At 54.2% G+C, this 18344-nt stretch overlaps 11 protein-coding genes and 1 non-coding gene across 12 annotated transcripts; 7 read left to right on the forward strand and 5 right to left on the reverse strand.

The window, feature by feature from the left end:
• Nucleotides 1–114: 114 nt before the first annotated feature.
• BO66DRAFT_438366 (class I SAM-dependent methyltransferase) lies at nucleotides 115–1297 on the reverse strand (the record flags this gene model as incomplete). Its single annotated transcript, XM_025651049.1, has 5 exons — nucleotides 115–406; nucleotides 486–609; nucleotides 726–979; nucleotides 1070–1177; nucleotides 1239–1297. The coding sequence occupies 5 exons, from the start codon at nucleotides 1295–1297 to the stop codon at nucleotides 115–117; spliced, it is 837 nt and encodes a 278-aa protein (XP_025504188.1).
• A 370-nt stretch (nucleotides 1298–1667) lies between these two features.
• Nucleotides 1668–3100, reverse strand: BO66DRAFT_471359 (uncharacterized protein; the record flags this gene model as incomplete). The annotated part of the gene is made up of 6 exons (XM_025652853.1): nucleotides 1668–1936; nucleotides 1998–2128; nucleotides 2208–2431; nucleotides 2522–2742; nucleotides 2816–2855; nucleotides 2924–3100. The coding sequence occupies 6 exons, from the start codon at nucleotides 3098–3100 to the stop codon at nucleotides 1668–1670; spliced, it is 1062 nt and encodes a 353-aa protein (XP_025504189.1).
• A 720-nt stretch (nucleotides 3101–3820) lies between these two features.
• Nucleotides 3821–4311, forward strand: BO66DRAFT_322777 (uncharacterized protein; the record flags this gene model as incomplete). The annotated part of the gene is made up of 2 exons (XM_025643778.1): nucleotides 3821–3946; nucleotides 4027–4311. Coding segments are annotated over 2 exons (411 nt in total), but the record flags the coding sequence as incomplete, so codon positions are not given.
• A 116-nt stretch (nucleotides 4312–4427) lies between these two features.
• On the reverse strand, nucleotides 4428–5429 carry BO66DRAFT_438369 (oxidase ustYa family protein; the record flags this gene model as incomplete). The annotated part of the gene is made up of 4 exons (XM_025651050.1): nucleotides 4428–4651; nucleotides 4735–4819; nucleotides 4907–5142; nucleotides 5237–5429. The coding sequence occupies 4 exons, from the start codon at nucleotides 5427–5429 to the stop codon at nucleotides 4428–4430; spliced, it is 738 nt and encodes a 245-aa protein (XP_025504191.1).
• Nucleotides 5430–5943: 514 nt separating this feature from the next.
• On the forward strand, nucleotides 5944–6227 carry BO66DRAFT_438370 (uncharacterized protein; the record flags this gene model as incomplete). Its single annotated transcript, XM_025651051.1, has 2 exons — nucleotides 5944–6022; nucleotides 6094–6227. 2 exons carry the CDS (start codon nucleotides 5944–5946, stop codon nucleotides 6225–6227), a joined length of 213 nt encoding a protein of 70 aa, XP_025504192.1.
• A 189-nt stretch (nucleotides 6228–6416) lies between these two features.
• BO66DRAFT_t156 lies at nucleotides 6417–6488 on the reverse strand. The gene has a single exon. It is a non-coding gene; the product is annotated as a tRNA-Gly (tRNA).
• Nucleotides 6489–6739: 251 nt separating this feature from the next.
• BO66DRAFT_391856 (transcription factor domain-containing protein) lies at nucleotides 6740–8806 on the forward strand. Its single transcript, XM_025647363.1, has 6 exons — nucleotides 6740–6776; nucleotides 6841–6935; nucleotides 7009–7091; nucleotides 7154–7644; nucleotides 7701–8416; nucleotides 8491–8806. Exons 4-6 carry the CDS (start codon nucleotides 7162–7164, stop codon nucleotides 8762–8764), a joined length of 1473 nt encoding a protein of 490 aa, XP_025504193.1. The 5' UTR covers nucleotides 6740–6776; nucleotides 6841–6935; nucleotides 7009–7091; nucleotides 7154–7161; the 3' UTR covers nucleotides 8765–8806.
• Nucleotides 8807–9472: 666 nt separating this feature from the next.
• On the forward strand, nucleotides 9473–9986 carry BO66DRAFT_401408 (YjgF-like protein; the record flags this gene model as incomplete). Its single annotated transcript, XM_025648762.1, has 2 exons — nucleotides 9473–9584; nucleotides 9652–9986. The coding sequence occupies 2 exons, from the start codon at nucleotides 9473–9475 to the stop codon at nucleotides 9984–9986; spliced, it is 447 nt and encodes a 148-aa protein (XP_025504194.1).
• A 683-nt stretch (nucleotides 9987–10669) lies between these two features.
• Nucleotides 10670–11954, forward strand: BO66DRAFT_322547 (NmrA/HSCARG family protein; the record flags this gene model as incomplete). Its single annotated transcript, XM_025643769.1, has 5 exons — nucleotides 10670–10714; nucleotides 10808–11293; nucleotides 11353–11542; nucleotides 11631–11803; nucleotides 11877–11954. 5 exons carry the CDS (start codon nucleotides 10670–10672, stop codon nucleotides 11952–11954), a joined length of 972 nt encoding a protein of 323 aa, XP_025504195.1.
• A 782-nt stretch (nucleotides 11955–12736) lies between these two features.
• On the forward strand, nucleotides 12737–13665 carry BO66DRAFT_322616 (SDR family oxidoreductase; the record flags this gene model as incomplete). The annotated part of the gene is made up of 4 exons (XM_025643773.1): nucleotides 12737–12773; nucleotides 12834–13371; nucleotides 13436–13535; nucleotides 13594–13665. The coding sequence occupies 4 exons, from the start codon at nucleotides 12737–12739 to the stop codon at nucleotides 13663–13665; spliced, it is 747 nt and encodes a 248-aa protein (XP_025504196.1).
• A 317-nt stretch (nucleotides 13666–13982) lies between these two features.
• On the reverse strand, nucleotides 13983–15524 carry BO66DRAFT_322526 (uncharacterized protein; the record flags this gene model as incomplete). Its single annotated transcript, XM_025643767.1, has 2 exons — nucleotides 13983–15242; nucleotides 15297–15524. 2 exons carry the CDS (start codon nucleotides 15522–15524, stop codon nucleotides 13983–13985), a joined length of 1488 nt encoding a protein of 495 aa, XP_025504197.1.
• A 563-nt stretch (nucleotides 15525–16087) lies between these two features.
• On the forward strand, nucleotides 16088–17987 carry BO66DRAFT_438376 (cytochrome P450; the record flags this gene model as incomplete). Its single annotated transcript, XM_025651052.1, has 6 exons — nucleotides 16088–16360; nucleotides 16413–16535; nucleotides 16593–16692; nucleotides 16742–16810; nucleotides 16870–17484; nucleotides 17566–17987. The coding sequence occupies 6 exons, from the start codon at nucleotides 16088–16090 to the stop codon at nucleotides 17985–17987; spliced, it is 1602 nt and encodes a 533-aa protein (XP_025504198.1).
• Between the last annotated feature and the right edge of the window lie 357 nt (nucleotides 17988–18344).

Below are 18344 nucleotides of genomic sequence, written 5' to 3' on the forward strand. Positions count from 1 at the left end.
CACATACACTTTCATCCTATATTTGTAGGGCCCGCCACCACTCGACCAAGCAGTCTGGTCTTCATATATCGGATTAATATCTGCTATCCAAAGCTACTATATACATACATAGACTCAACTACTCTTTCTCGCCAGAACACTAACCGGTAACCAGTGGAACTGCGCCCCACCCGGCTTCTGGATCTCCTCATACAACGCCGCCAACGCATCTAACCATTCCTCCTGGCTCGGTACCGAAGGCGCCGCCTGCTTCGGCCTTTCCAACAGCGCACTGCTACTCTCCAGCGCAAGCATGAAGGTATTCGTCACAAGAGGGATGAGGCTGGGAGCCCACGGCTTGTACTGACAATCCACTACCTCCAGCCCGGCGCGGCGGTTGACGTGCCGATCGAGCTCGTCGAGCCATCTGGTTTCATAGACGTTAGGCTTAGGTACTACTGTACCTCGTGTTGTAGACTCCCACCGCGGGGGGGTGCAAGGCATACTGGAAATTATGCTTGGTGACCGTCCACTTCCGGCGCATCAGCTCCCGGAACCGCAGCGCGGTCTCGTCGCCCTCGCGCGTGACGATACTCCCGAACCGGGCATCTTCCCACTGGAGGTAGCCCCCTGGCTCTTTGCGTCGGGGGGTTGGGTATGTCAGTAAACCGGTGGAAGGGGCTTGGCCGAAAAACCCTCAAGGGGGTTTGGGGGCTTGGGGGCTTGGGGCAAGGCAAAATACTCACTCAACAATCTCTCCGCATGCCGGATCAGCGCGCTGGGGTCGTTGTCCCGGATGACAAACGCCCACATGCGCAGGTGCACTACGTCGAAGTGCCCGATTAGTTCTTCGGGTATCGTCTCGCTGAGCGAGTCGAGGTGGTCGAAGCGTACGTTCGCGGGCCAGTATTCTGGGGCGGGCAAGTGGGTGCTTGCGATGTCGTAGCCGACGACTTGGGCGTTGGGGGGCAGGTGAGGGGAGAGTTCAAGGGCCCAGATGCTGCAGATCTCAGATTGAATGTATGAGCATGGGAGCAAGGGTCAGGAAGAAGTGGAGGAGGGAAGAGAGGGAGGGAAGGGGAATCCTAACCCAGTTCCGGTCCCGATGTCCGCGATAGTCATACCATCCTTTAGGGGAATGTCGGGGTGAAGCAGATAGCTGGTGTGGAGTTGCCAGAGCAGATGCTGGGAGGAGAGCCTAAGAATTAGGGTTGGGGGTTAGCATGGTGAGGAAAGTCTCGGGTGTGTGGTGCGCATACCTGGTGGCTTCGAAGCGATCGCGTGGGAGCAAATAGGTGGTGGGAGTCGAGGAGGTCATGATTGGGGGCTTGGGGTTTGATGTCAGGATTGCCTTTCCTTGAGAGATTGATGAGGGTGTTGAAGCTCTGCTGTAGGCTCTATTTGAGGACCGGAGTTTCCAAGGGGAGATAGACCCGAAGAGGGGAAAAGCGGTGGGGATGATGCACGAGCTCATCACAAACACAGACTAGTCTACGTATGAGAACCTGTATGATGATCGGCAGCGTCTAAGGCAGTGAGTCTGCATTATCTGTCCATGTTCTAATGCTCAGGCTCTGTTCTCGCTGCTGGATTGTAACCACTAGTGATCTGCTGCTCCTAGTGGGTTTGTGCGGTGCAGCACTTGCAGCTCGGTATAGTGCCCAGTATTCACAGTACATACACATTGCTCAATGGGATGACACGTCGCCGCCACTGCGTGAGGCGCTTTCTGTCTGCACCAAGTAGCCATGGTGGACGGTGATCCCCCCACCAGCCTGCATAGGAACCTGATCTCCATACCGGTACTCGTCGTCGTCCGAAAACAGCCGCCACGGAGTGCGGCCAGAACAAATCTTGCCTTGGGAGTTTGGAAAGGACCCCGCGCTGGGACGACTACCAGATAGCCCCGTCCTGTCCCTCAAATATGTGTAAATGGGCCGCAGGCAAGGCAAACAAGCTTTGTGGCCCTCAAAAGTCAGTCCGTACGACGGTTGCGGGCAGTGGGTGGGGAGGCTTACCGGCAACGGTGCCGATGTTCAGCTCTACGCAGGTCCAGATCAGATACGGGACGAAATTCCACGTAATGTCTTCGGAGCTAAGATCGACACTCATGAGGCAGACGAGTCGGATGATGGAGATGACAATCACGCTAGATAGTGAGTTAGAGTCACATGAAAACATGCAGTCAGCATTTAGTGCCGCCAACCGCGGGGTTATGTTATACTCACAGGCCCCCCATCAAGAAAGTCAGGGTGAGAATTGTCTTCTGCGTTCGGGTGGTGTGCAGCTCCCAGATGGCTCTCATTGGGATCATCAGAATCCCAATGTCGGTGACCGTGTCCGGGATGGACTTTCCCAGAAAGTAATCGCGGTTGTTGACTCCACATTTGGCCGGGATGCTCTTGTCCCAATACCCCTGCAAGGGGATGCATTGGAAGCAAACAATGAGGATCTGTTTCGGGGTTTGCCTATGGATCAGCAAGGCAAACAAAAGAGCGGAAACAGGTTGTTGTTTGTGGGGCGGTCTCTGTCCTATCCTTACACAAGCTAGAGCCCAGGCAAACACGATCCAGGCCACAAATGTGGTCGCCTTCTGCACATGAGGAACTCGGAAAATTCGTCGGTAGGAGAGCAGAATGGAAAGCTTGATGGCAACGGTGGCGGCCACATAGAAGAGCTCTGCAATGACCAAGGATTTGAGGAAGGCTGAGACCGAGCCGGGAGGCGCAGCCCAGACATGCAGCCCTAACCCATGTCGAACGTCTGCATGTTTGTTTGTACAGTACATAGATTAGTCGCTGGACTCTCGAAGCAAGCAGCATGGGTGGGAACTAACTCCAGACAACCGGCAGCAGGGACACAATGGCCCCGAAAATCTAGACTCGATGGTTAGGATATTGCTCTCAAAACGATCAGCCGCGAAAAGAAGGGGGGGGGGAGAGACCAGCGACGATAGAACCACCCAATCATCCCACCACAGTCCGGCTTTGACCAAAGTTCGAGCGGTAAATCTTAGCGAGACCGTCAAAAAGGCCAAGATCCAAGTCGTAACTAGCACAGCTACAATCTTTGGCCGTTGATCCGCTGAAAGGTCAACTCCTGTTGGCCCGGTGGCGCTCATTGCTGCGCGGTCGGATTTTCACAGGGCGAGAGACACGAGTTCACACACAGAAAGGTTTGGAATTGTTGTCGCTCATGGTTGTCAGAAACTTCTCACCTCTCTACATATAGCCCTCGCTAGAGTCAAAATTCATTGAGTATAATGGGTAAGAGGGAAGGGTGCAGACAGCTAGGTAGCTGCACGAATATTCCGTTAGGAAGTAAGGCTTGCCATTGGAGTCGAAGAGTGTGGGGGCCTAGGCATTTTGGATCAGTCGGCAAAAGAAGGATCGATAAGGTAAGATTCAACTGAGCTTGTTTCCATTGCGTGTTTCCATTGCTTGTTTCCCATGCCAGTGCGTATAAAGGTGGAGTTCTTTCAGTCAATCATCGGGGTCACTCTCTACAATTCCAACCCCCCCCGGAAGCTCCTACCTCCATGACCGTGGCGCAAGTTCCTAAATACAGACTGATCGGCGATCAGGAGTCTGGTGAGATCAGCGCAAGATTGAGAGCAAACACGCCTCGATTCTTATGGTACTCCCTGCTAGCTGCACTCCTGTTGTTAGTGGCCTTTGCTGCGGGGAGATACCAGGCCCCTCCCGTGGTTCCCTGTGAGTACTTGACTGCTATTCCTTCATTGAGTGAAAGAAGAAGAGAGAGCTGATACACTGCCATCTATGCCCACGAATTAGTGGCAACCACGCCCTCCGTGTTTGAATACAACAGCGCATTCCAGGACGAAAGATCTCCCCTGACCAACGATCTGTGGGAGGGACTCTTCCCCAAACGCAAGGGCTTCTTTCAGCACCCTACTATTGCTGATCACCGATCGGCGTTTGCTGTGTATCACCAGCTACACTGCCTGGTACGGAGTTCTTCGGACCCCCCACATCCCACTCAAATCAAGAAGCAACGACTTTAGCTGACGAAAATGGAACGCGACAGAACAGCATCCGACAGGGCTACTGGGGCTTGTACGACATGGCAGTATCCGGGGGCCAGAACAACCTCACCAGTCACGACGATGATCTTCCCCACATGCTCTCGCCGCACCACATCCGTCATTGCCTCGAACTACTCCGGTTGGCGTTAATGTGCCAGCCTGACCTGATTGTGGAGCTCAAGAACGAAACCCTGGGTGGAGTGACCGGATTTGGGACCGAGCATCAGTGCAAAAGCTGGGAGGATCTGTCTCAATGGATGGCTCAGTGGGAGTCCTTTGGACTATGACTTAGCGGCTAGATACTAGGCCAATATCTTTGGCAAACGGAAACAAGTGCGGCTGTATACTCAAACTAGTGAGTTCTGTCCACAAGTCGAACATTTAGGTAGACCTGAGCAGCAAATCACATCTCTTTCCCCATCAGTGGATTCTCCAACCCTCGGATCTCTTCCAACTCCACTGACCGAGGCTGCAGTGACTGTCGCAGAAGATCGAAATCGACACATGTTCGCACGGGCATTGCGGGGTTGAACTCGGGTTTCCGCTGGGTCTCTGTCCACCGGAAGGTCATCAGATATGCATCGGCGTGACACTGGACACTCTGGCGCAGCATGTCCAGGCAATGGCCTTCTCAGAAAGGGCAGTAGTGTCAGCATGCGGCATTTTCGCCGAGGAGGGGGTGGGGGGTTCAGGATGCGATGGGAACCTACTAATGTGGGATTCGAGTTTGTTCTGCTCTGCGGCTGTTAAGTTGGGATGGTAATAGTCCCGGTGAATCCATTGGCGAAGGGTGTTCTTGAGCCCAAAGTAAGTACATGATTGCTAATAGAGCTCATCATGGGGGTTTTTGATTGGGTAGGGGAGGAGGAAAGGAGGCTGTACAATGCAATGCAGGTCGTGGTAGACTCCAAGCCAAGCAAGGTGCTTGTCATCTCGAGGCAGCGAGATTGAGGTCTGGTTTGCCAGGTCCAGTTCCTCGGTTGAAACTCGGATGAACATGTCCCCAAGTAGATCCTCCCAAGCTGCGTCGGTCAATGAGCCGGGATCCTGGAAATATGCTGTTTGGGGGTAGTCAGTGAATTTCGTGGGAACAAAGTGGCGTTGGAGGCCGCGAAGCTCTATATGGTGGTCAGTTTGATTTAGTCTCAATGTCAAAACAACCACCACCAAGCTTGCCTTCTCCCCGCGTCAATGAACATGCTGGGCTCGAACGGTGCGCAACCCAGGAAGCCAGAGATATCAAAACGAATGCATTTATGAGAACGGGAACTCCAATCCAAAGGGCGACTCGTTTAGAAAAGCTGGATTTGCACGTATGCTGAACCTGAGGCCACCAGCCTTGTTGCTGCTGCTGGTCACCATCTGTCGCGGTGGGCGTCAGAAAGGGCTGTGACTCTGTCTCCATGTTTTCAATCCGGCGGTGATCTCGCGCGATGGCACCGTAGTAGCAGTCCCTTGTCTTCAAATGAGTTTTTCTCTGCTTGGGGTTGGGAAGGACAAGAGTGTATTTGCGCTGCAAGTCAATCCGTTCTCAGTATAGATCATGTGTGCAGCCGAGTGCATCCTCATCACTTGCATGCCGCTAATGCTTCACATTACACATCACACACATAGCATGCGAGGAATCGGTGGGCTTGGAGCAGCCGAGTTTTGCCTCTCTTTTCCTTTGTGTCCCAGGGCTTGCTGTCTGGGTGTCGGTTGCTGGGCGCGGTATCGAGGTCTATAAGTCGGCGTCTCTACCTCACAGTGTCCGGGGCAGATAGAGGAAGAGAAGGAGAGAGGAAGTTTGCGTCCATTTCCAACCCGATCCCCGTCCATATCATCTTCTTTTATCTGAGAAGCCCAGAGCGTCGGTCTCAGCAGCAAAATCAGCATATCAAGATCTTATATCCCTTCTTTGCCGAACCACCTGTCTCAAGATGAAGCTGTTGTCCGCGATGATCCTCTTGGGGGCTGGGAGCTTCCTAGTCCTCGCACTTCCCACCTCCAATAGCAAAGGTAAAGAACATCCAACTCGCTCTGGTTCAGTTGGGAAACATTCGGTACTAACATCAATTATGCTCTGATAGCAACCCACTCCGTCGAAGAGAACATTGCGTACCCGGAGGCGTACAGGGAAAAGCGTGCGGAAACACCACAGGGCCGCTCCGTCTCCGTCGAGGCGGAGGTTGCTTACCCCGAGGCATACGCGGAGAGGAAATGAGGCACCTGTTGCTTTTTCAGTTGTGCTGTTGTTGATGGATAATGAAGTGAAACTTCAATGCTCTTTTTCCAGGTGCAGATTGAATAGCACAGAGTTTGTTTACCTGTTGGAAATGTGTCGCCAGTTGCCAAGGTTGATTTATCCGCTTATGCGCCCGAACAAAAACAAAAAGCAAAAGCAAAAGAAGAATGCGTCAGCGGGGAGTCGAACCCCGATCTATTGCTTGGAAGGCAACAATGCTAACCGCTACACCACTAACGCTCGCTTGTGATATTTTATTCTAGCTATTTTATATAAATGACCAACTGCAAATGATTTCATGCCTTATGTAAGAATGTAAGACTGGCGCCGAGCTGGGCGGCCCTGCAGAAAGTAATCTGTAATCTCTCTGCAACCTTGCCGTGTCCTGCTATCGTAACTCAGGGACTGCTTTGCTCTACTGCTATGGTTGAACACTCTTCTCTCGCTGCTTCGAGATCTAGCAAGATTTTATCTTCATCTAATGCGGCAGATCGGGTCGTTGCCTGCGACTCGTGCTACAAAAAAAAGGTGACGCCCTTTCTTTCCCTTCGGCCTTGCCACGCGCATACTGACGACTGATGGCGACTCCAAGATCAAGTGTGAGGCTGACAACCACCAATGTAACTATTGCTTGCACCGTAATATTGCCTGTACGTATAGCCGACTGGCCCGGGGCTCCAATAAAAGGTATGAATCGAACAGCCGCCGCCGCCTCCTCACAAAAACTCCAAGTCTGATCTATGGTTGATGTACTGTACAGAAAAGCCCCGGAAGCGGACCCAAATGCCGCCAGGGGCTCTTGGGATGAGCCGCTTGCCATGCGGCCGCATTCCTCCTCTACGAGTATGTATAAGACTTTTCGTTTCTGCGCTCTATTCGGTAATCGTCTAAAATCCCACTGCCAGAGGTTTCAATGGTCAATCTGGGGTTGATGTATCTCAACGGGAAGCGAGATAGCGCCGATGAGGGCCGGGCATGGGTGGAATCTCGCACCGGGGAGATCGTGAACATGGATAAATTGAGCACATTGGAGCTTCCATGGGCCAGAGTCGGTCCTGTCCGGGACTCTTCCGCCGTACCTCAGCTCCCCGCTCGCCCCATGGTGGAGCGAAGTGTTGCTTCATACTGTTCATCATATCAGAGCCTCGTGTTTCCGGTCATCAGCAAGTCACTGTTCGCCAACACCCTGGATCTCGCGTACGGGCCACACCGTTATGGTTCCGACAGTGCCAAGTCCTGCATCTATGCCTTATTGTCGGTGGTGGCGATCTTTGGCCTGGAGAATGATCTGGGCGATGCACTGGACTGCGAGGCGTATGCCATAGCGTCCCAGAGCTTCACAGTCCCGATCATCAATGAAATGACCATGGATGGTCTTCAGGCGCTTGTCATGCTTGTAAGTTGATTCCGACTGGAACCGAGAGAACTGGACTAAAGGCTACCTACCATCAGACACAGCACCATTACTTCCTAGGTGACTTACAAAGTGCGGCGGTCTCCGTGTCCATGGCCAGCCGTCTAGTATTCAAGCTGGGTGCGCATGCGAGACCTGGCCCCACCATCTATCACAAGAGCATACCCGAATGCCATCTGCGCGACCTGTTCTGGCTCTGCTACTCCTTTGATCAGGATCTCTGCCTCAGAACTGGACAGCCCCCGTCGATATCCGGGGTGTTCTGCTCCCTGGACCTCCCGACACATTACGCACAGCTGCAGGACACCAATCTGCAGCACCCCGAGCAGACTTTGGCCATCACGGATGCCATGCTCCCTCTCTATCCCTGGGACCTTCGTCTCTCCCAGCTCAAAGCCGAGATCTACGAGGCTCTCTACTCCGCGACCGCGTGCCAGAGATCCAATTCGGAGTTCTTCGCCCAAATTCGCCGCCTCGACCAGGCCTTGGAACATTGGCGCCTGAGCCTGGCTCCGGATATCCGGCCGACGCTTCAATTCTCCGTGGGAATGCCCGTCGACGCCCAGCTTAATACACAGGCCGTGATGCTGCGACTGGCCTACTACCACTGCGTCACCATCATCCATCAAGCCACCGAGCGGCATCACGATGGGCCCGGGATATGTTCGAGTTTGAGTCTCGCCATCAGGGCCAGTCGGTCCAGTCTGGCATTCCTCCAGACCGCATTGCCCGTGGTCGCAGGCGAATGCTTTTGGTACGTCCCTGAGCTGCGAAGAACAAGGGGGTGGGGGGGAAAGGTCAATTGACTGACGCTGCGCATCTCGATAGGGTTGTCATGTTCTACGCGATCACTTCCATCCTGACGCTCTTTCGCAACATCCTCAGAAACCCAAGAGATCCTGCCATGGCGGATCTGGCGGATGTGCTGCAGGGGGTCCCGAATCTGATCGGCAAGATCCCCATCCGGACGCTGACGGTGGGCCCGATGATTCATCTAAGGTTCTTAAACAATTTCGCCACCGAGCTTGCTAGGCTCGCTAGATGTGCTATGGCCAAAGCTGAGCGTGAGGTTGCTGCCAGCGACGAGCATTCTTTACCGTAACTTGTGCCCTCTCATGTGCAGTCGCGCGTGTCCAAGAAAAAGCCATGGAAGAATAAGCCTCCATCCTGCAGCAAAGTAAATACTAGCCATCTACAACAAATCCAATCATTCTTTCCGCTGTAGATGAAACTACCTACTACAGTAGTAAGTGTTCGATATACGGTGCATCGGAGTCTACGATTTCAAAGGGTTCTTCCAGTTTACCTAACCTTAGTGTAAATGTTTACTGCTAATTCTATGAGGGATTACATGACGTGGCACCGAAGCAGAGACCGCGCGCGGGTGTTTTCGAATCGCTGATCAGGGCTATATTTTCCCGTGCTTAGTGGAGGGATACCGGAAACCCGGTATAGAATTCCTCAAGTCCAAGTACATGGATTTTACTTATTCTTTCCTCTCTACATGTATGCATACAGTCGTTTAACATGGTAAACAGAGCCATTTTCTGCTAATTGCATGTACATCTCGGTTACTTATACAAAGGAGTTGCTGGTAGACCCACCGAGAAAAACTGGATCCGCCGCTGACAAAGCGGAGGCGCATTCCGCGGGACGCACTGCTTGGACTTGCGTCTCTCTCTCAAGTATGAAAAAGTACTCATTATAAAGCCATGCATCATCGATCGTTCGCTCAGTGGTAGGTAACTATTTTGCTCAGAAGAGCCCCACGCGTCTCATTCCTCATCCGTCGCTTGCATAGCCTGTCACAATGTCATCCTTTGCCTATTACTCTCTCCCCGGCTTCGGCGAGCAATGCCGCGAGCAATACGGGTTCAGCGATGCCTGCATTATCGGTGACCGAATGATCATCACTGGCCAGAGTGAGTACTGTTCCCCGTCTCACCCTTCCGCTGCGTGGGAGCCGGCAGTTGACCATCTCTCTCCTAGCCGGCATGGATCCGGTGACATGCCAGACCGCTCCTGATCTGGAGGCCCAAGTTGCCCAGGCCTTTGAGAACATCAAGGCTCTGATCGAGCGAACCTTGCAACAGGCCCAGCATCCCGCCTACCAAGAGGGAAAGTCCGGCTGGGAGCATGTCGTCAAGTTACACGCCTACTTTGTCGGCTTGTCGGCGGTGCGAGACGAAGCGCGAGCGATCATGGTGCGGCACATTAAACAGGCGTGCCCTAATCACCAGCCACTCTTCACCATGGTGGGCATCGAGAGCTTGCCATTCCCCGAGCATCGGGTTGAGCTGGAGGTTGATGTATGGATTGGCTGATTTCGGACCTATTGCTGTCTCGAATTGCTGTCATGGCGGTATCTTCCCACGATAGTACATCTGTATCACGGCCGCAAGAATCACTTGATGTTCTGTTCGTTGATCATATTCCAAACGGATCGGTGTCTCTGGACATGAAATATTGATTGCATGTCTCCCACTCCGATCAAGTGTTATCTAGCTGAATTGTTCGCCTTCCTGAGTTGAGGAGGTTGTTCGAATATGCTGCCAGGGCCAGTGATTTCATTGCATTATTAAGATAGAGATATCATGGGCTTAAGATAGCCGGTCACCACTTGGGCTATTCTTAGCGTCCATGCTCAGTAAGAGCCCCCCTTCAATGCACCGGTAGTGGTCCCCCGTCTAAGTGTAGGGCAGAACTACGGCAACTCGGCATCATCGGATGATCTTTGACCACTAAACCAGGGTCGAGTAGTGAGGCCATTCCAAAGAGGTACTCGGGGATCTGTACGGGCGCGATATCCTATCAGGTGCTTGTGGGGATATGAGTACCTCCATCTCCAGCCCCCGATGAGTAAGCGGTCTCGTCATGAGTTTGTGTCGGTGGAGGTGAATTATAAGTAGCTGCGGCAATCGCAGAGAAGCTTCTTGCCACACATTACACATCTCCTTCAACGTTTGTTCACTCTTGAAGCCTTTGGAACAGTGGTCGATCACGCATTATGTCTCCGCGCCTCGTGGTTGTTATTGGAGCCACCGGCTCGCAGGTTCGTCACCGGCACAACTCGCATTAGTACTTGCTGTACATCACACATCCTGCTTGGTAACTGACGATGGCTCAACTGAATTCTCGACGATAGGGAGGGTCCGTCGCAAGGGAGCTCCTCAAGAGCCCGCAGCTCTATCAAGTCAGGGCTGTGACCCGCGACCCCAGTAAGCCAGCAGCCCAGGAGCTCGCCACCCTCGGAGCAGAGATCCAAGCCGCCGATCTGGGTGACGGGGTTGAGGCGCTTACGGCGGTCTTTGCCGGCGCCGATACGGTCTTTGCGTTGACGGACTTTTGGGCAACACAGTCCTCCGAGGTCGAGATTGCGCAAGGTCGTGCCATTGTGGATGCAGCGGCCCGCACGTCGACCCTTCAGCACTTTGTGTGGAGTGCGCTGCCTGACCCCGAGAAACTCTCTGGCGGAGCGCTGCTGCATATCCACCACTGGAAGGGTAAGAGTCTCGTCACGGACTATATCCAGCAACAGCATCCAAACCTGTGGGCCGCGACCACTACCGTGCTCTTCCCAAACTATTTCGAAAATTGCCTGACGCACCCCGAGCGGTATCTGTCTAAGCCGGTGAGTCGGTGGTTCAGTGGTGATTCAGCCGGCGAAACATTGCTGACCGTTTCTAACAGGATGCGCAAGGAGTGTACAACATGAGCTTTCCGCATGGCCCGCTCACGGTCATGCCGAACGTGTCGATTCGAGATACTGGAAAGCTGGTCCGGCTGGTCCTTGAGTCTGGCTCCACTTACTTCACCCGCACCATTGCGTTCTATGGTCAAGCTCTCTCGGAGGCAGACAAGTTGGCTTCAATCGGTAGAAGTATGGAAAAGACCCGTTCTTGTGTCCCTCTCTCCTCTTCCTGCTACCAAAACCAATGATCGTAGACGGCTCACATTTCACAACACAGAGTATAACCTCCAAACCAAATATCAGACCTTGGACCCGGACGATTATCAGCGACTTCTGGAGACTCGGGACGGCATGTCTCCCGAGATTGCACTGGATTTCACCGAGCAGCTCCTCATGTTCGAGAGGTTCGGCAATGTCTACGACACACCCGAGTTTGTGCAAGCTAAAGAGGTACGTGGGCCGACCTGGTTTGATGCATGCCAGCCGATTATGAGAACTCATCCGCCAACACTCACGCATCCAGATACCTGGATTAAAACTTCAAACCTGGGATGAATTCCTGGCAGAGCATGATCTTCTTGCCTACATGAAAAAGGTCTGAGAGAGGGCGCGGGGAGACGGCTACATGAGCCGTGCCTGGTCTTTTCTGCCTCGCCGGGTTCGCTTATGCACTGTCTTGGTGAGCGCTGTTATCAGTTTTTCTCCTTGGCTCGACATCATCGCGGCTTTGCGGGGGTATACTTCATCTAAGTTGGAAATTAGACCAGCTGTAGCCGGGCGAATATGAGACTGAACTTATGCCAAACTCTCAGTGTTACGGTAGTCTATAAGGGAGCTTCTTGAGTCATGGTTGCAACACACGCCGGTAAGGAAGATCTGGGCAAACGCCTGCTAAGGCAGCTGGACCTCCTGCCATAATTACAAGACCTCTTGCGTTACGTCCTATATCCCTCTAGTACGATACGACGAGTTCGTAGCACCACGCTCAGAAGGAAACTGTACCTTCATCAGGCCTCCACCTTGCTGGGATGGAGGGCACGGTCGATGAATCTCCCACCGTTGCGGGTTCGCGGGGTGGCCAAATTGCCCTCAATGACCGCGGTCACTCAGAGAATCGTAGATCTCAGGTAAGCCCTGGGTTCGTGATCGAGCACTGGGGCAACTGAGCACCGCCAATCCACAAGGATCGCCGCTTAGTAATCGGAGGCGATGGAGAAAAGTACTGTAGCAATTCATACCAAGGCCCGAACCAGAAGTGAGGTGCTCCACCCAGCGACAAATAAATAATCCCCCGTCGGGAACTGGGCAGTTGAAGTGAGCACAGCCCTGTGCGTCAAAGTCCAAGTTTTAACAACGGAAACCTTCATCCGGGCATAATCCAACATGACCAAGGTTGTACTCATTACCGGTGCTAGTCGAGGTAAGACATCCCTCGCCGGATTTCTCAAGAAACAGCAAAGTCCGGCTAACCAGGGTGCAGGCATCGGGAAAAGACTGGTGGCGCAGTATCTTGCCCGTCCAGACACGACCGTGATCGCAGCCGTACGGGACACGACATCCGCGAGCGCAGAGCAGCTGGAGACTCTGCCTAAGAGCAAAGATGGATCCCGCCTCATAGTCGTTCGACTCGCAGCAGATGATGCCCATGGCGCGAGAGAGGCAGCCTCGGAGATTCAGAAGCAGAATGGCCTGGATCACATTGACATCGTTATCGCCAATGCGGGTATATGCGATCACTGGGGCCCAGTCTTGGAAGCCGCCGAGGAGGAGGTGAGGTCGCACTTGGAAGTTAACACCCTGGGGCCTCTTCGTCTCCTCCAAGCCATGGCACCCTTGCTAAGCAACGCGAGTGCGCCGAAATTTATCTATATTTCAACGCTACTTGCCAGCATTGGTGGGATTGGCCAGACGTATACCCTTACGGGCCCGTATGGAATGTCCAAGGCGGCCGGAAACTACTTGGTCAGGAAGGCTCACGCGGAGAATGAGCATCTGGTCACCTTGTCTATCGATCCTGGGTAGGTCCGAACCTTCTGTTTCCATGTTCCCACTGCAAGCTGCTGACCAGGTGGGGGAGGTAAGCCTTGTACAGACAGACCTGGGCAATCGCGCGGCCCAGTATTATGGGTTGGACGAGGCTCCAGTGACGCTGGAGGACAGTGTTAGCGGAATAATGACACAGGTAACGACAGAGAAAACTCACGACTGTTGCCAATTCAGCACGGCTGACCTTCCTCCAGATCGAAACAGCCACAAAGTCGACCACTTCTGGCATGTTTGTAAATACCAGCGGAGAAAACGTGGCTTGGTAGTTGGAGTGGATTGTAGGGTTAGCAATATAATGAGAGGGTTCGGCGTCATGCTGAACGCGAGTGGAGCTACAGCGTGTAGGAGAGTCTATTTACGGCTCCAAACAGCGGGCGAATGAAGCCTTTTGAAGTTGTTGGATACTTGAATATCTTAGGTACTTAAGACAAGATGTGATGAAATATCCAGAAATGACGGGGTTGAATATCTCCGCGCGCATAAGCCGCGCTCTGTCTTCTGTCTCGCATCATCTCACCTCCATCTTTTCAAATAGACCCACTAAACCACTATCAACAGATGGGTCAAGATGATCCCCTTTGAGTCAACACATCTCCGCCAACTCCTGCTCGATCCCCCGCCACACCACCTCACGCAACGGCCCCTGCAACCAATAATTCCCGGCGGCATCCTTCCCCATGATGGGCATGAGATTCCGGAGATCGAACTTGGTCGACCACGCGTTGAACTGCACCATCGACGCGAACCCGGGCTTCTCCGCGCGCTGCGCCGCCGGCAGACCCTCGCGCACGATCGCCGCCGAGAAATCCGTCTCGAAGTATCTGCCCTTGGTCCAGTTGGAGTAGCTCATCATCTCCATGGACGCGTCCCCGAAGATCGGCCAGCTGTGGCCCTCGGTGGCGAAGGTCTGCCGCTTGACGCACTGTAGGGCTTCGACCTGTTCCCGCGTGCCGCCGGTGGTCATGGACCGGCGGATGGCGTGCGCGGCGTAGCTGAGGGGGCGAGTGAAGAAGTCCTTGACTTGCAGGAACGTGTAGATCTCGGTGGCCGCGTTGGAGATGAAGGCCTTCGACGCAGGAAGGTGGGAGTCGCCCAGCACGGTGGAGAGGGTGAAGGCGTTCATGATGCGCATGGTGCGCGTGGAGGTGCGCGGGTAGAGGGCCGACAGCGTCAGGCGCGTGAACCATGCGGTGATGATGTCGTTGTCGCTCACGAAGGCCGTGTCGTCCCCGGTCGAGGCCCGGATCTCGGCGATGGCGCGCTGGCGCAGGTTGGCCAGGTACGCGCCGGGGATGCAGACGATGCGCGACCCCGTGCGGTACCGCCAGCCGTCGTACAGCTGGTGCGCGATGAAGAGGTACTTGCGCCACCCCGTCAGCTGCTTCTCCGCGTACATGTACTTGGTCGTGGACTGCGGGTCGGTGCCGAAGCTCGCCAGCGGGTCGTGGGCGTAGCCGTGGAATGCGGGGATTTCGTCCTCGCGGCCCTGCAGGACGAGCGCCCACGAGCGGTAGATCTGCGCCCCGCCGGTGCCATCGGTGAGGGTGTGCGGCAGCGAGATGGAGACGAGGGTGGAATCCCTGAACGAGGCAATGTGCAGACTCAGCTGCGGCACGTCGCGCGTCAGGTAGTCGTGCAGGGTCTTAGGGGCCTCCGCGCTGGTGGTTAAGGAGTCGAACTCAGTGGGATCGGCCACGACGGCGGGCTTAGCGGTCGGTCGGGGGAGGCGTGAGGCCAAGGGGTGCTCGAGGATGAAGGTTTCGTAGGAGGCGTGCGAGTAGTTCACGATGGGGCGTTTGGCGTCGTAGTACTCCGGGATGTGGTATTCGAGGCCCCCGTTTTTCTGCGGAATTTCAGCTACGGTCCTTATCTAAGCTTGTGAATGTAGTGAACGTACATTCAAGCGCAGCCGTGCTCCGATCTTGCGCCATCCAGGTCGGTCGAGCAGTCTCTCAAAAGACGATCGAAGCTTCTCCGGATCCAGCACGTCATCGAACCGGTAGGACAGCACCACGCACACACTGCGTAGCACCTCCGTGTCGTCAGCGGCATTCAAGGGGATGACCGTGTCCGTGGGGACGCGAGCAGGCTGGGCTGGTTCACTGCTGCTGAATAGTCCAAACATGATGCTGGGTGTGCGGTTGAAGCAGGGCTGTGGAAAGCTCGCAGGACAGGTAGGAGTGCGCAGGGTGCGGTGGTCATGTCGTGTCTTTCGACTTCTTTAGCGCTTTCGGTGATTTATGGCTGTGACCAGGTATTGTCATCTTGTCAGCAATGAGAAGCAGTGGAGATATTGGGCGCTGTCTGTGTCTCCGATTTGTTGGTCGGGAATTTTGGGGATGATCGGGAATATCCAGCGATGGAGTCCCCGCGAAGCCCTAACTCACCCTCTCTTGACTTCCTCGCAAGACAGACCATGTCCAGCCCGGAGGTTCTGATCGGAAAACCATAGTAACATCTTTGCCGTGGGCCTTAGGGCTCTGTGGCGATACTGATCGGATATATCGCACAAACAAAATACCGATCGCCAAGTAATAGTTCGATAATGCAGCAGCGACGGCTATGAAAGCAACACCTGGGCAGCAGCAGAGACAAATAGAAGACCGCTCAGTCGCGGTAGCGATCTAATCCGATCCCCACGCTCGTCGTCCTCTCAACCTGGATACAGATACAGAAGCTTCTGTCAGTATGGAGTTCGACCTCGGTCGGAATCTGTCCGCCCCTGCACCGGGCATCCTGCCCATCGCAGACTCGCGATCCTATACTGTAACTCTAACCGCTCTATGGATCCCCATCTTCATTGCAATCTCGCTACTGTGGTATGGACGACTGGAGAGTCCCCTGGCTCATGTGCCCCTCGTGTCCACCGGGAAGTCCTCGTTCTGGGATATCGGCCACAAAAAGGCCAAAGAGAGCTTCGCGGCCAATGCGCGCAAGATTGTTGCCAAGGGGTTTCAGCAGGTACAATGCCTATTCTGGAATTGGGTTAAGATGGTGGCTGATGAGGGGTTAGGTTGGCAACACGAAGCCGTTCAGGGTCATCTCCGATCTCGGGGAGATGCTGGTCCTGCCGCCCTCGATGGCGGATGAAGTGCGGAATATCGATGCGCTCAGTCACGGGGAGTTCATGAAAGAGGTTTGCCATCGTGCGTTCCCGGTAGCAAGACGCTGTCCGACTGACTGGGGTGTGTAGTCCACATGTGCGGAAGTCCATGGATTCGAACCGTTCTTTCAATCCACAGGGCATAGTCTGTTGGCTGATATGACCAAGACAAAGTTGATGGGGTCGCTGAGTACGTTCTCGTTTCCAATGGGTCAATTCTAATACTAACCCTGGGCCAGAACAGCTGACGGACCCTGTCAACGAGACAGCGAGCCAAGCGTGCAGAGATCTGTTCCCTGATGACGACGGTGAGCTCACTCACTCCTCTCTATCAGACTTGAAAACGTACCACCTAACAAGGGCATAGAGTGGCACGAAGTGGTCCTCAAAGACATTCTCCTTGAGATCATCGCCCGGATGTCGTCAACCATCTTCTTGGGCGATGAGGAGGTCCGTCATGACAAGACCTGGCTCCGCCTCACCAAGGAATACACAGTGGACTCCTTTCTCGCCGCGCACCAGCTGCGCACCTATCCGCAATTCCTCTGGCCTGTCCTGGCCATGCTCTTCCCGCAGGCGCGCAAGGTCCGCGACCAGCTCCGGCAGGCCGAGGCGATCATCCGCCCGCTCATCGAGCGGCGACGCGCCGAGAAGGCCGCCGCGCTGGCCGATCCGAGCATCAAGCTGCCAGAGCGGTACGACTCGATCGAGTGGCTGGAGCAGACTTCTCAAGACCGCAAGATCCCGTACGCCCCCGTAGCGATGCAGCTGACGCTCGCGCTGTCGGCCATCCACACTACCACCGACCTCATCACAACGACCATGTACGAGCTCCTGCGGTGCCCGGAGGCGATTCAACATCTGCGGGAGGAGGTGGTTTCCGTCATGGGGAGTGGAGGGATCAAGCATTCAGCGCTGTATAACCTCAAGCTCATGGACAGTGTGATCAAAGAGGCGCAGCGAATCAAGCCTGCTTTATCAAGTAAGTCCCTGCCTATATTTCCCAGCAGTTCTTTTCCTATTCACACAACAAGCACACCCCTGACCCAAATCCAATCGGTAGTCAACATGGTCCGCAAAGCCACCGCAAACATCACTCTCCCCGACGGTTTCCGCATCCCCAAGGGCACTATGCTGGGCGTCTCGCACCACGGCGCGTGGGACTCGGCCGTCTTCCCCGACGCCGACAAATTCGACGCCTTCCGGTTCGTGCGGCTGCGCGAGCAGCCCGGCAACGAGAACCGGTGGCAGTTGACCACCCTCCGGTCGGAGCATATTGCCTTCGGGCATGGGCTGCACGCGTGTCCGGGGCGGTTCCTGGCAGCGAATGAGATTAAGATCGCTCTGTGCCATTTGCTGATGAAGTTTGAGTGGAAAATTGCTGGGGAGGTGGAGCCCAGGATCATCGAGAATGGGATCTTCTTGGATTCAGACCCAGGGGTTAGAGTCTTGGTCAGGAGGAGGAAGGGGGAAGTTGAGGTTTAGGTTGTTGATTGCTGTGGGAGTTCTTGGGGAGTGAGTTGATGTCATGCCTGTGGTAAGCGATATGGTAGCAATACTTGTTTCGGGAATTGAATTGCATTGAGTCGTTATGATGTACCTTGTTGAGGTTTGTGAGGCATGGCCTTAGGAAGACGATTTGGCATGACGAGAAATTAGAAACTACCTAATGCTTGATACATATCGAGAAGAAAGCCATCCTGTTTGCGCTCTGGCTTGGCAAACTAATCAGTACAGTACTTAGCATCGACCTAAACACATGGCCCAGAACAGCACGAGCCTAAGGATACATTGTGATTTATCAGAGCATGACTACACGTGGTACTAGATGAAATTTACATA

This window comes from Aspergillus aculeatinus (genome assembly GCF_003184765.1).
Source record: "Aspergillus aculeatinus CBS 121060 unplaced genomic scaffold BO66scaffold_23, whole genome shotgun sequence".
Taxonomy (NCBI): domain Eukaryota; kingdom Fungi; phylum Ascomycota; class Eurotiomycetes; order Eurotiales; family Aspergillaceae; genus Aspergillus; species Aspergillus aculeatinus.

Coding starts and splice junctions, on each gene's coding strand:
- BO66DRAFT_391856 (XM_025647363.1), top strand. CDS start 7,162: ATGGTCAATCTGGGGTTGATGTATCTCAACGGGAAGCGAGATAGCGCC. Junction 7,645..7,700: donor TTCAGGCGCTTGTCATGCTT/GTAAGTTGATTC, acceptor ACCTACCATCAG/ACACAGCACCATTACTTCCT. Junction 8,417..8,490: donor GTCGCAGGCGAATGCTTTTG/GTACGTCCCTGA, acceptor GCATCTCGATAG/GGTTGTCATGTTCTACGCGA.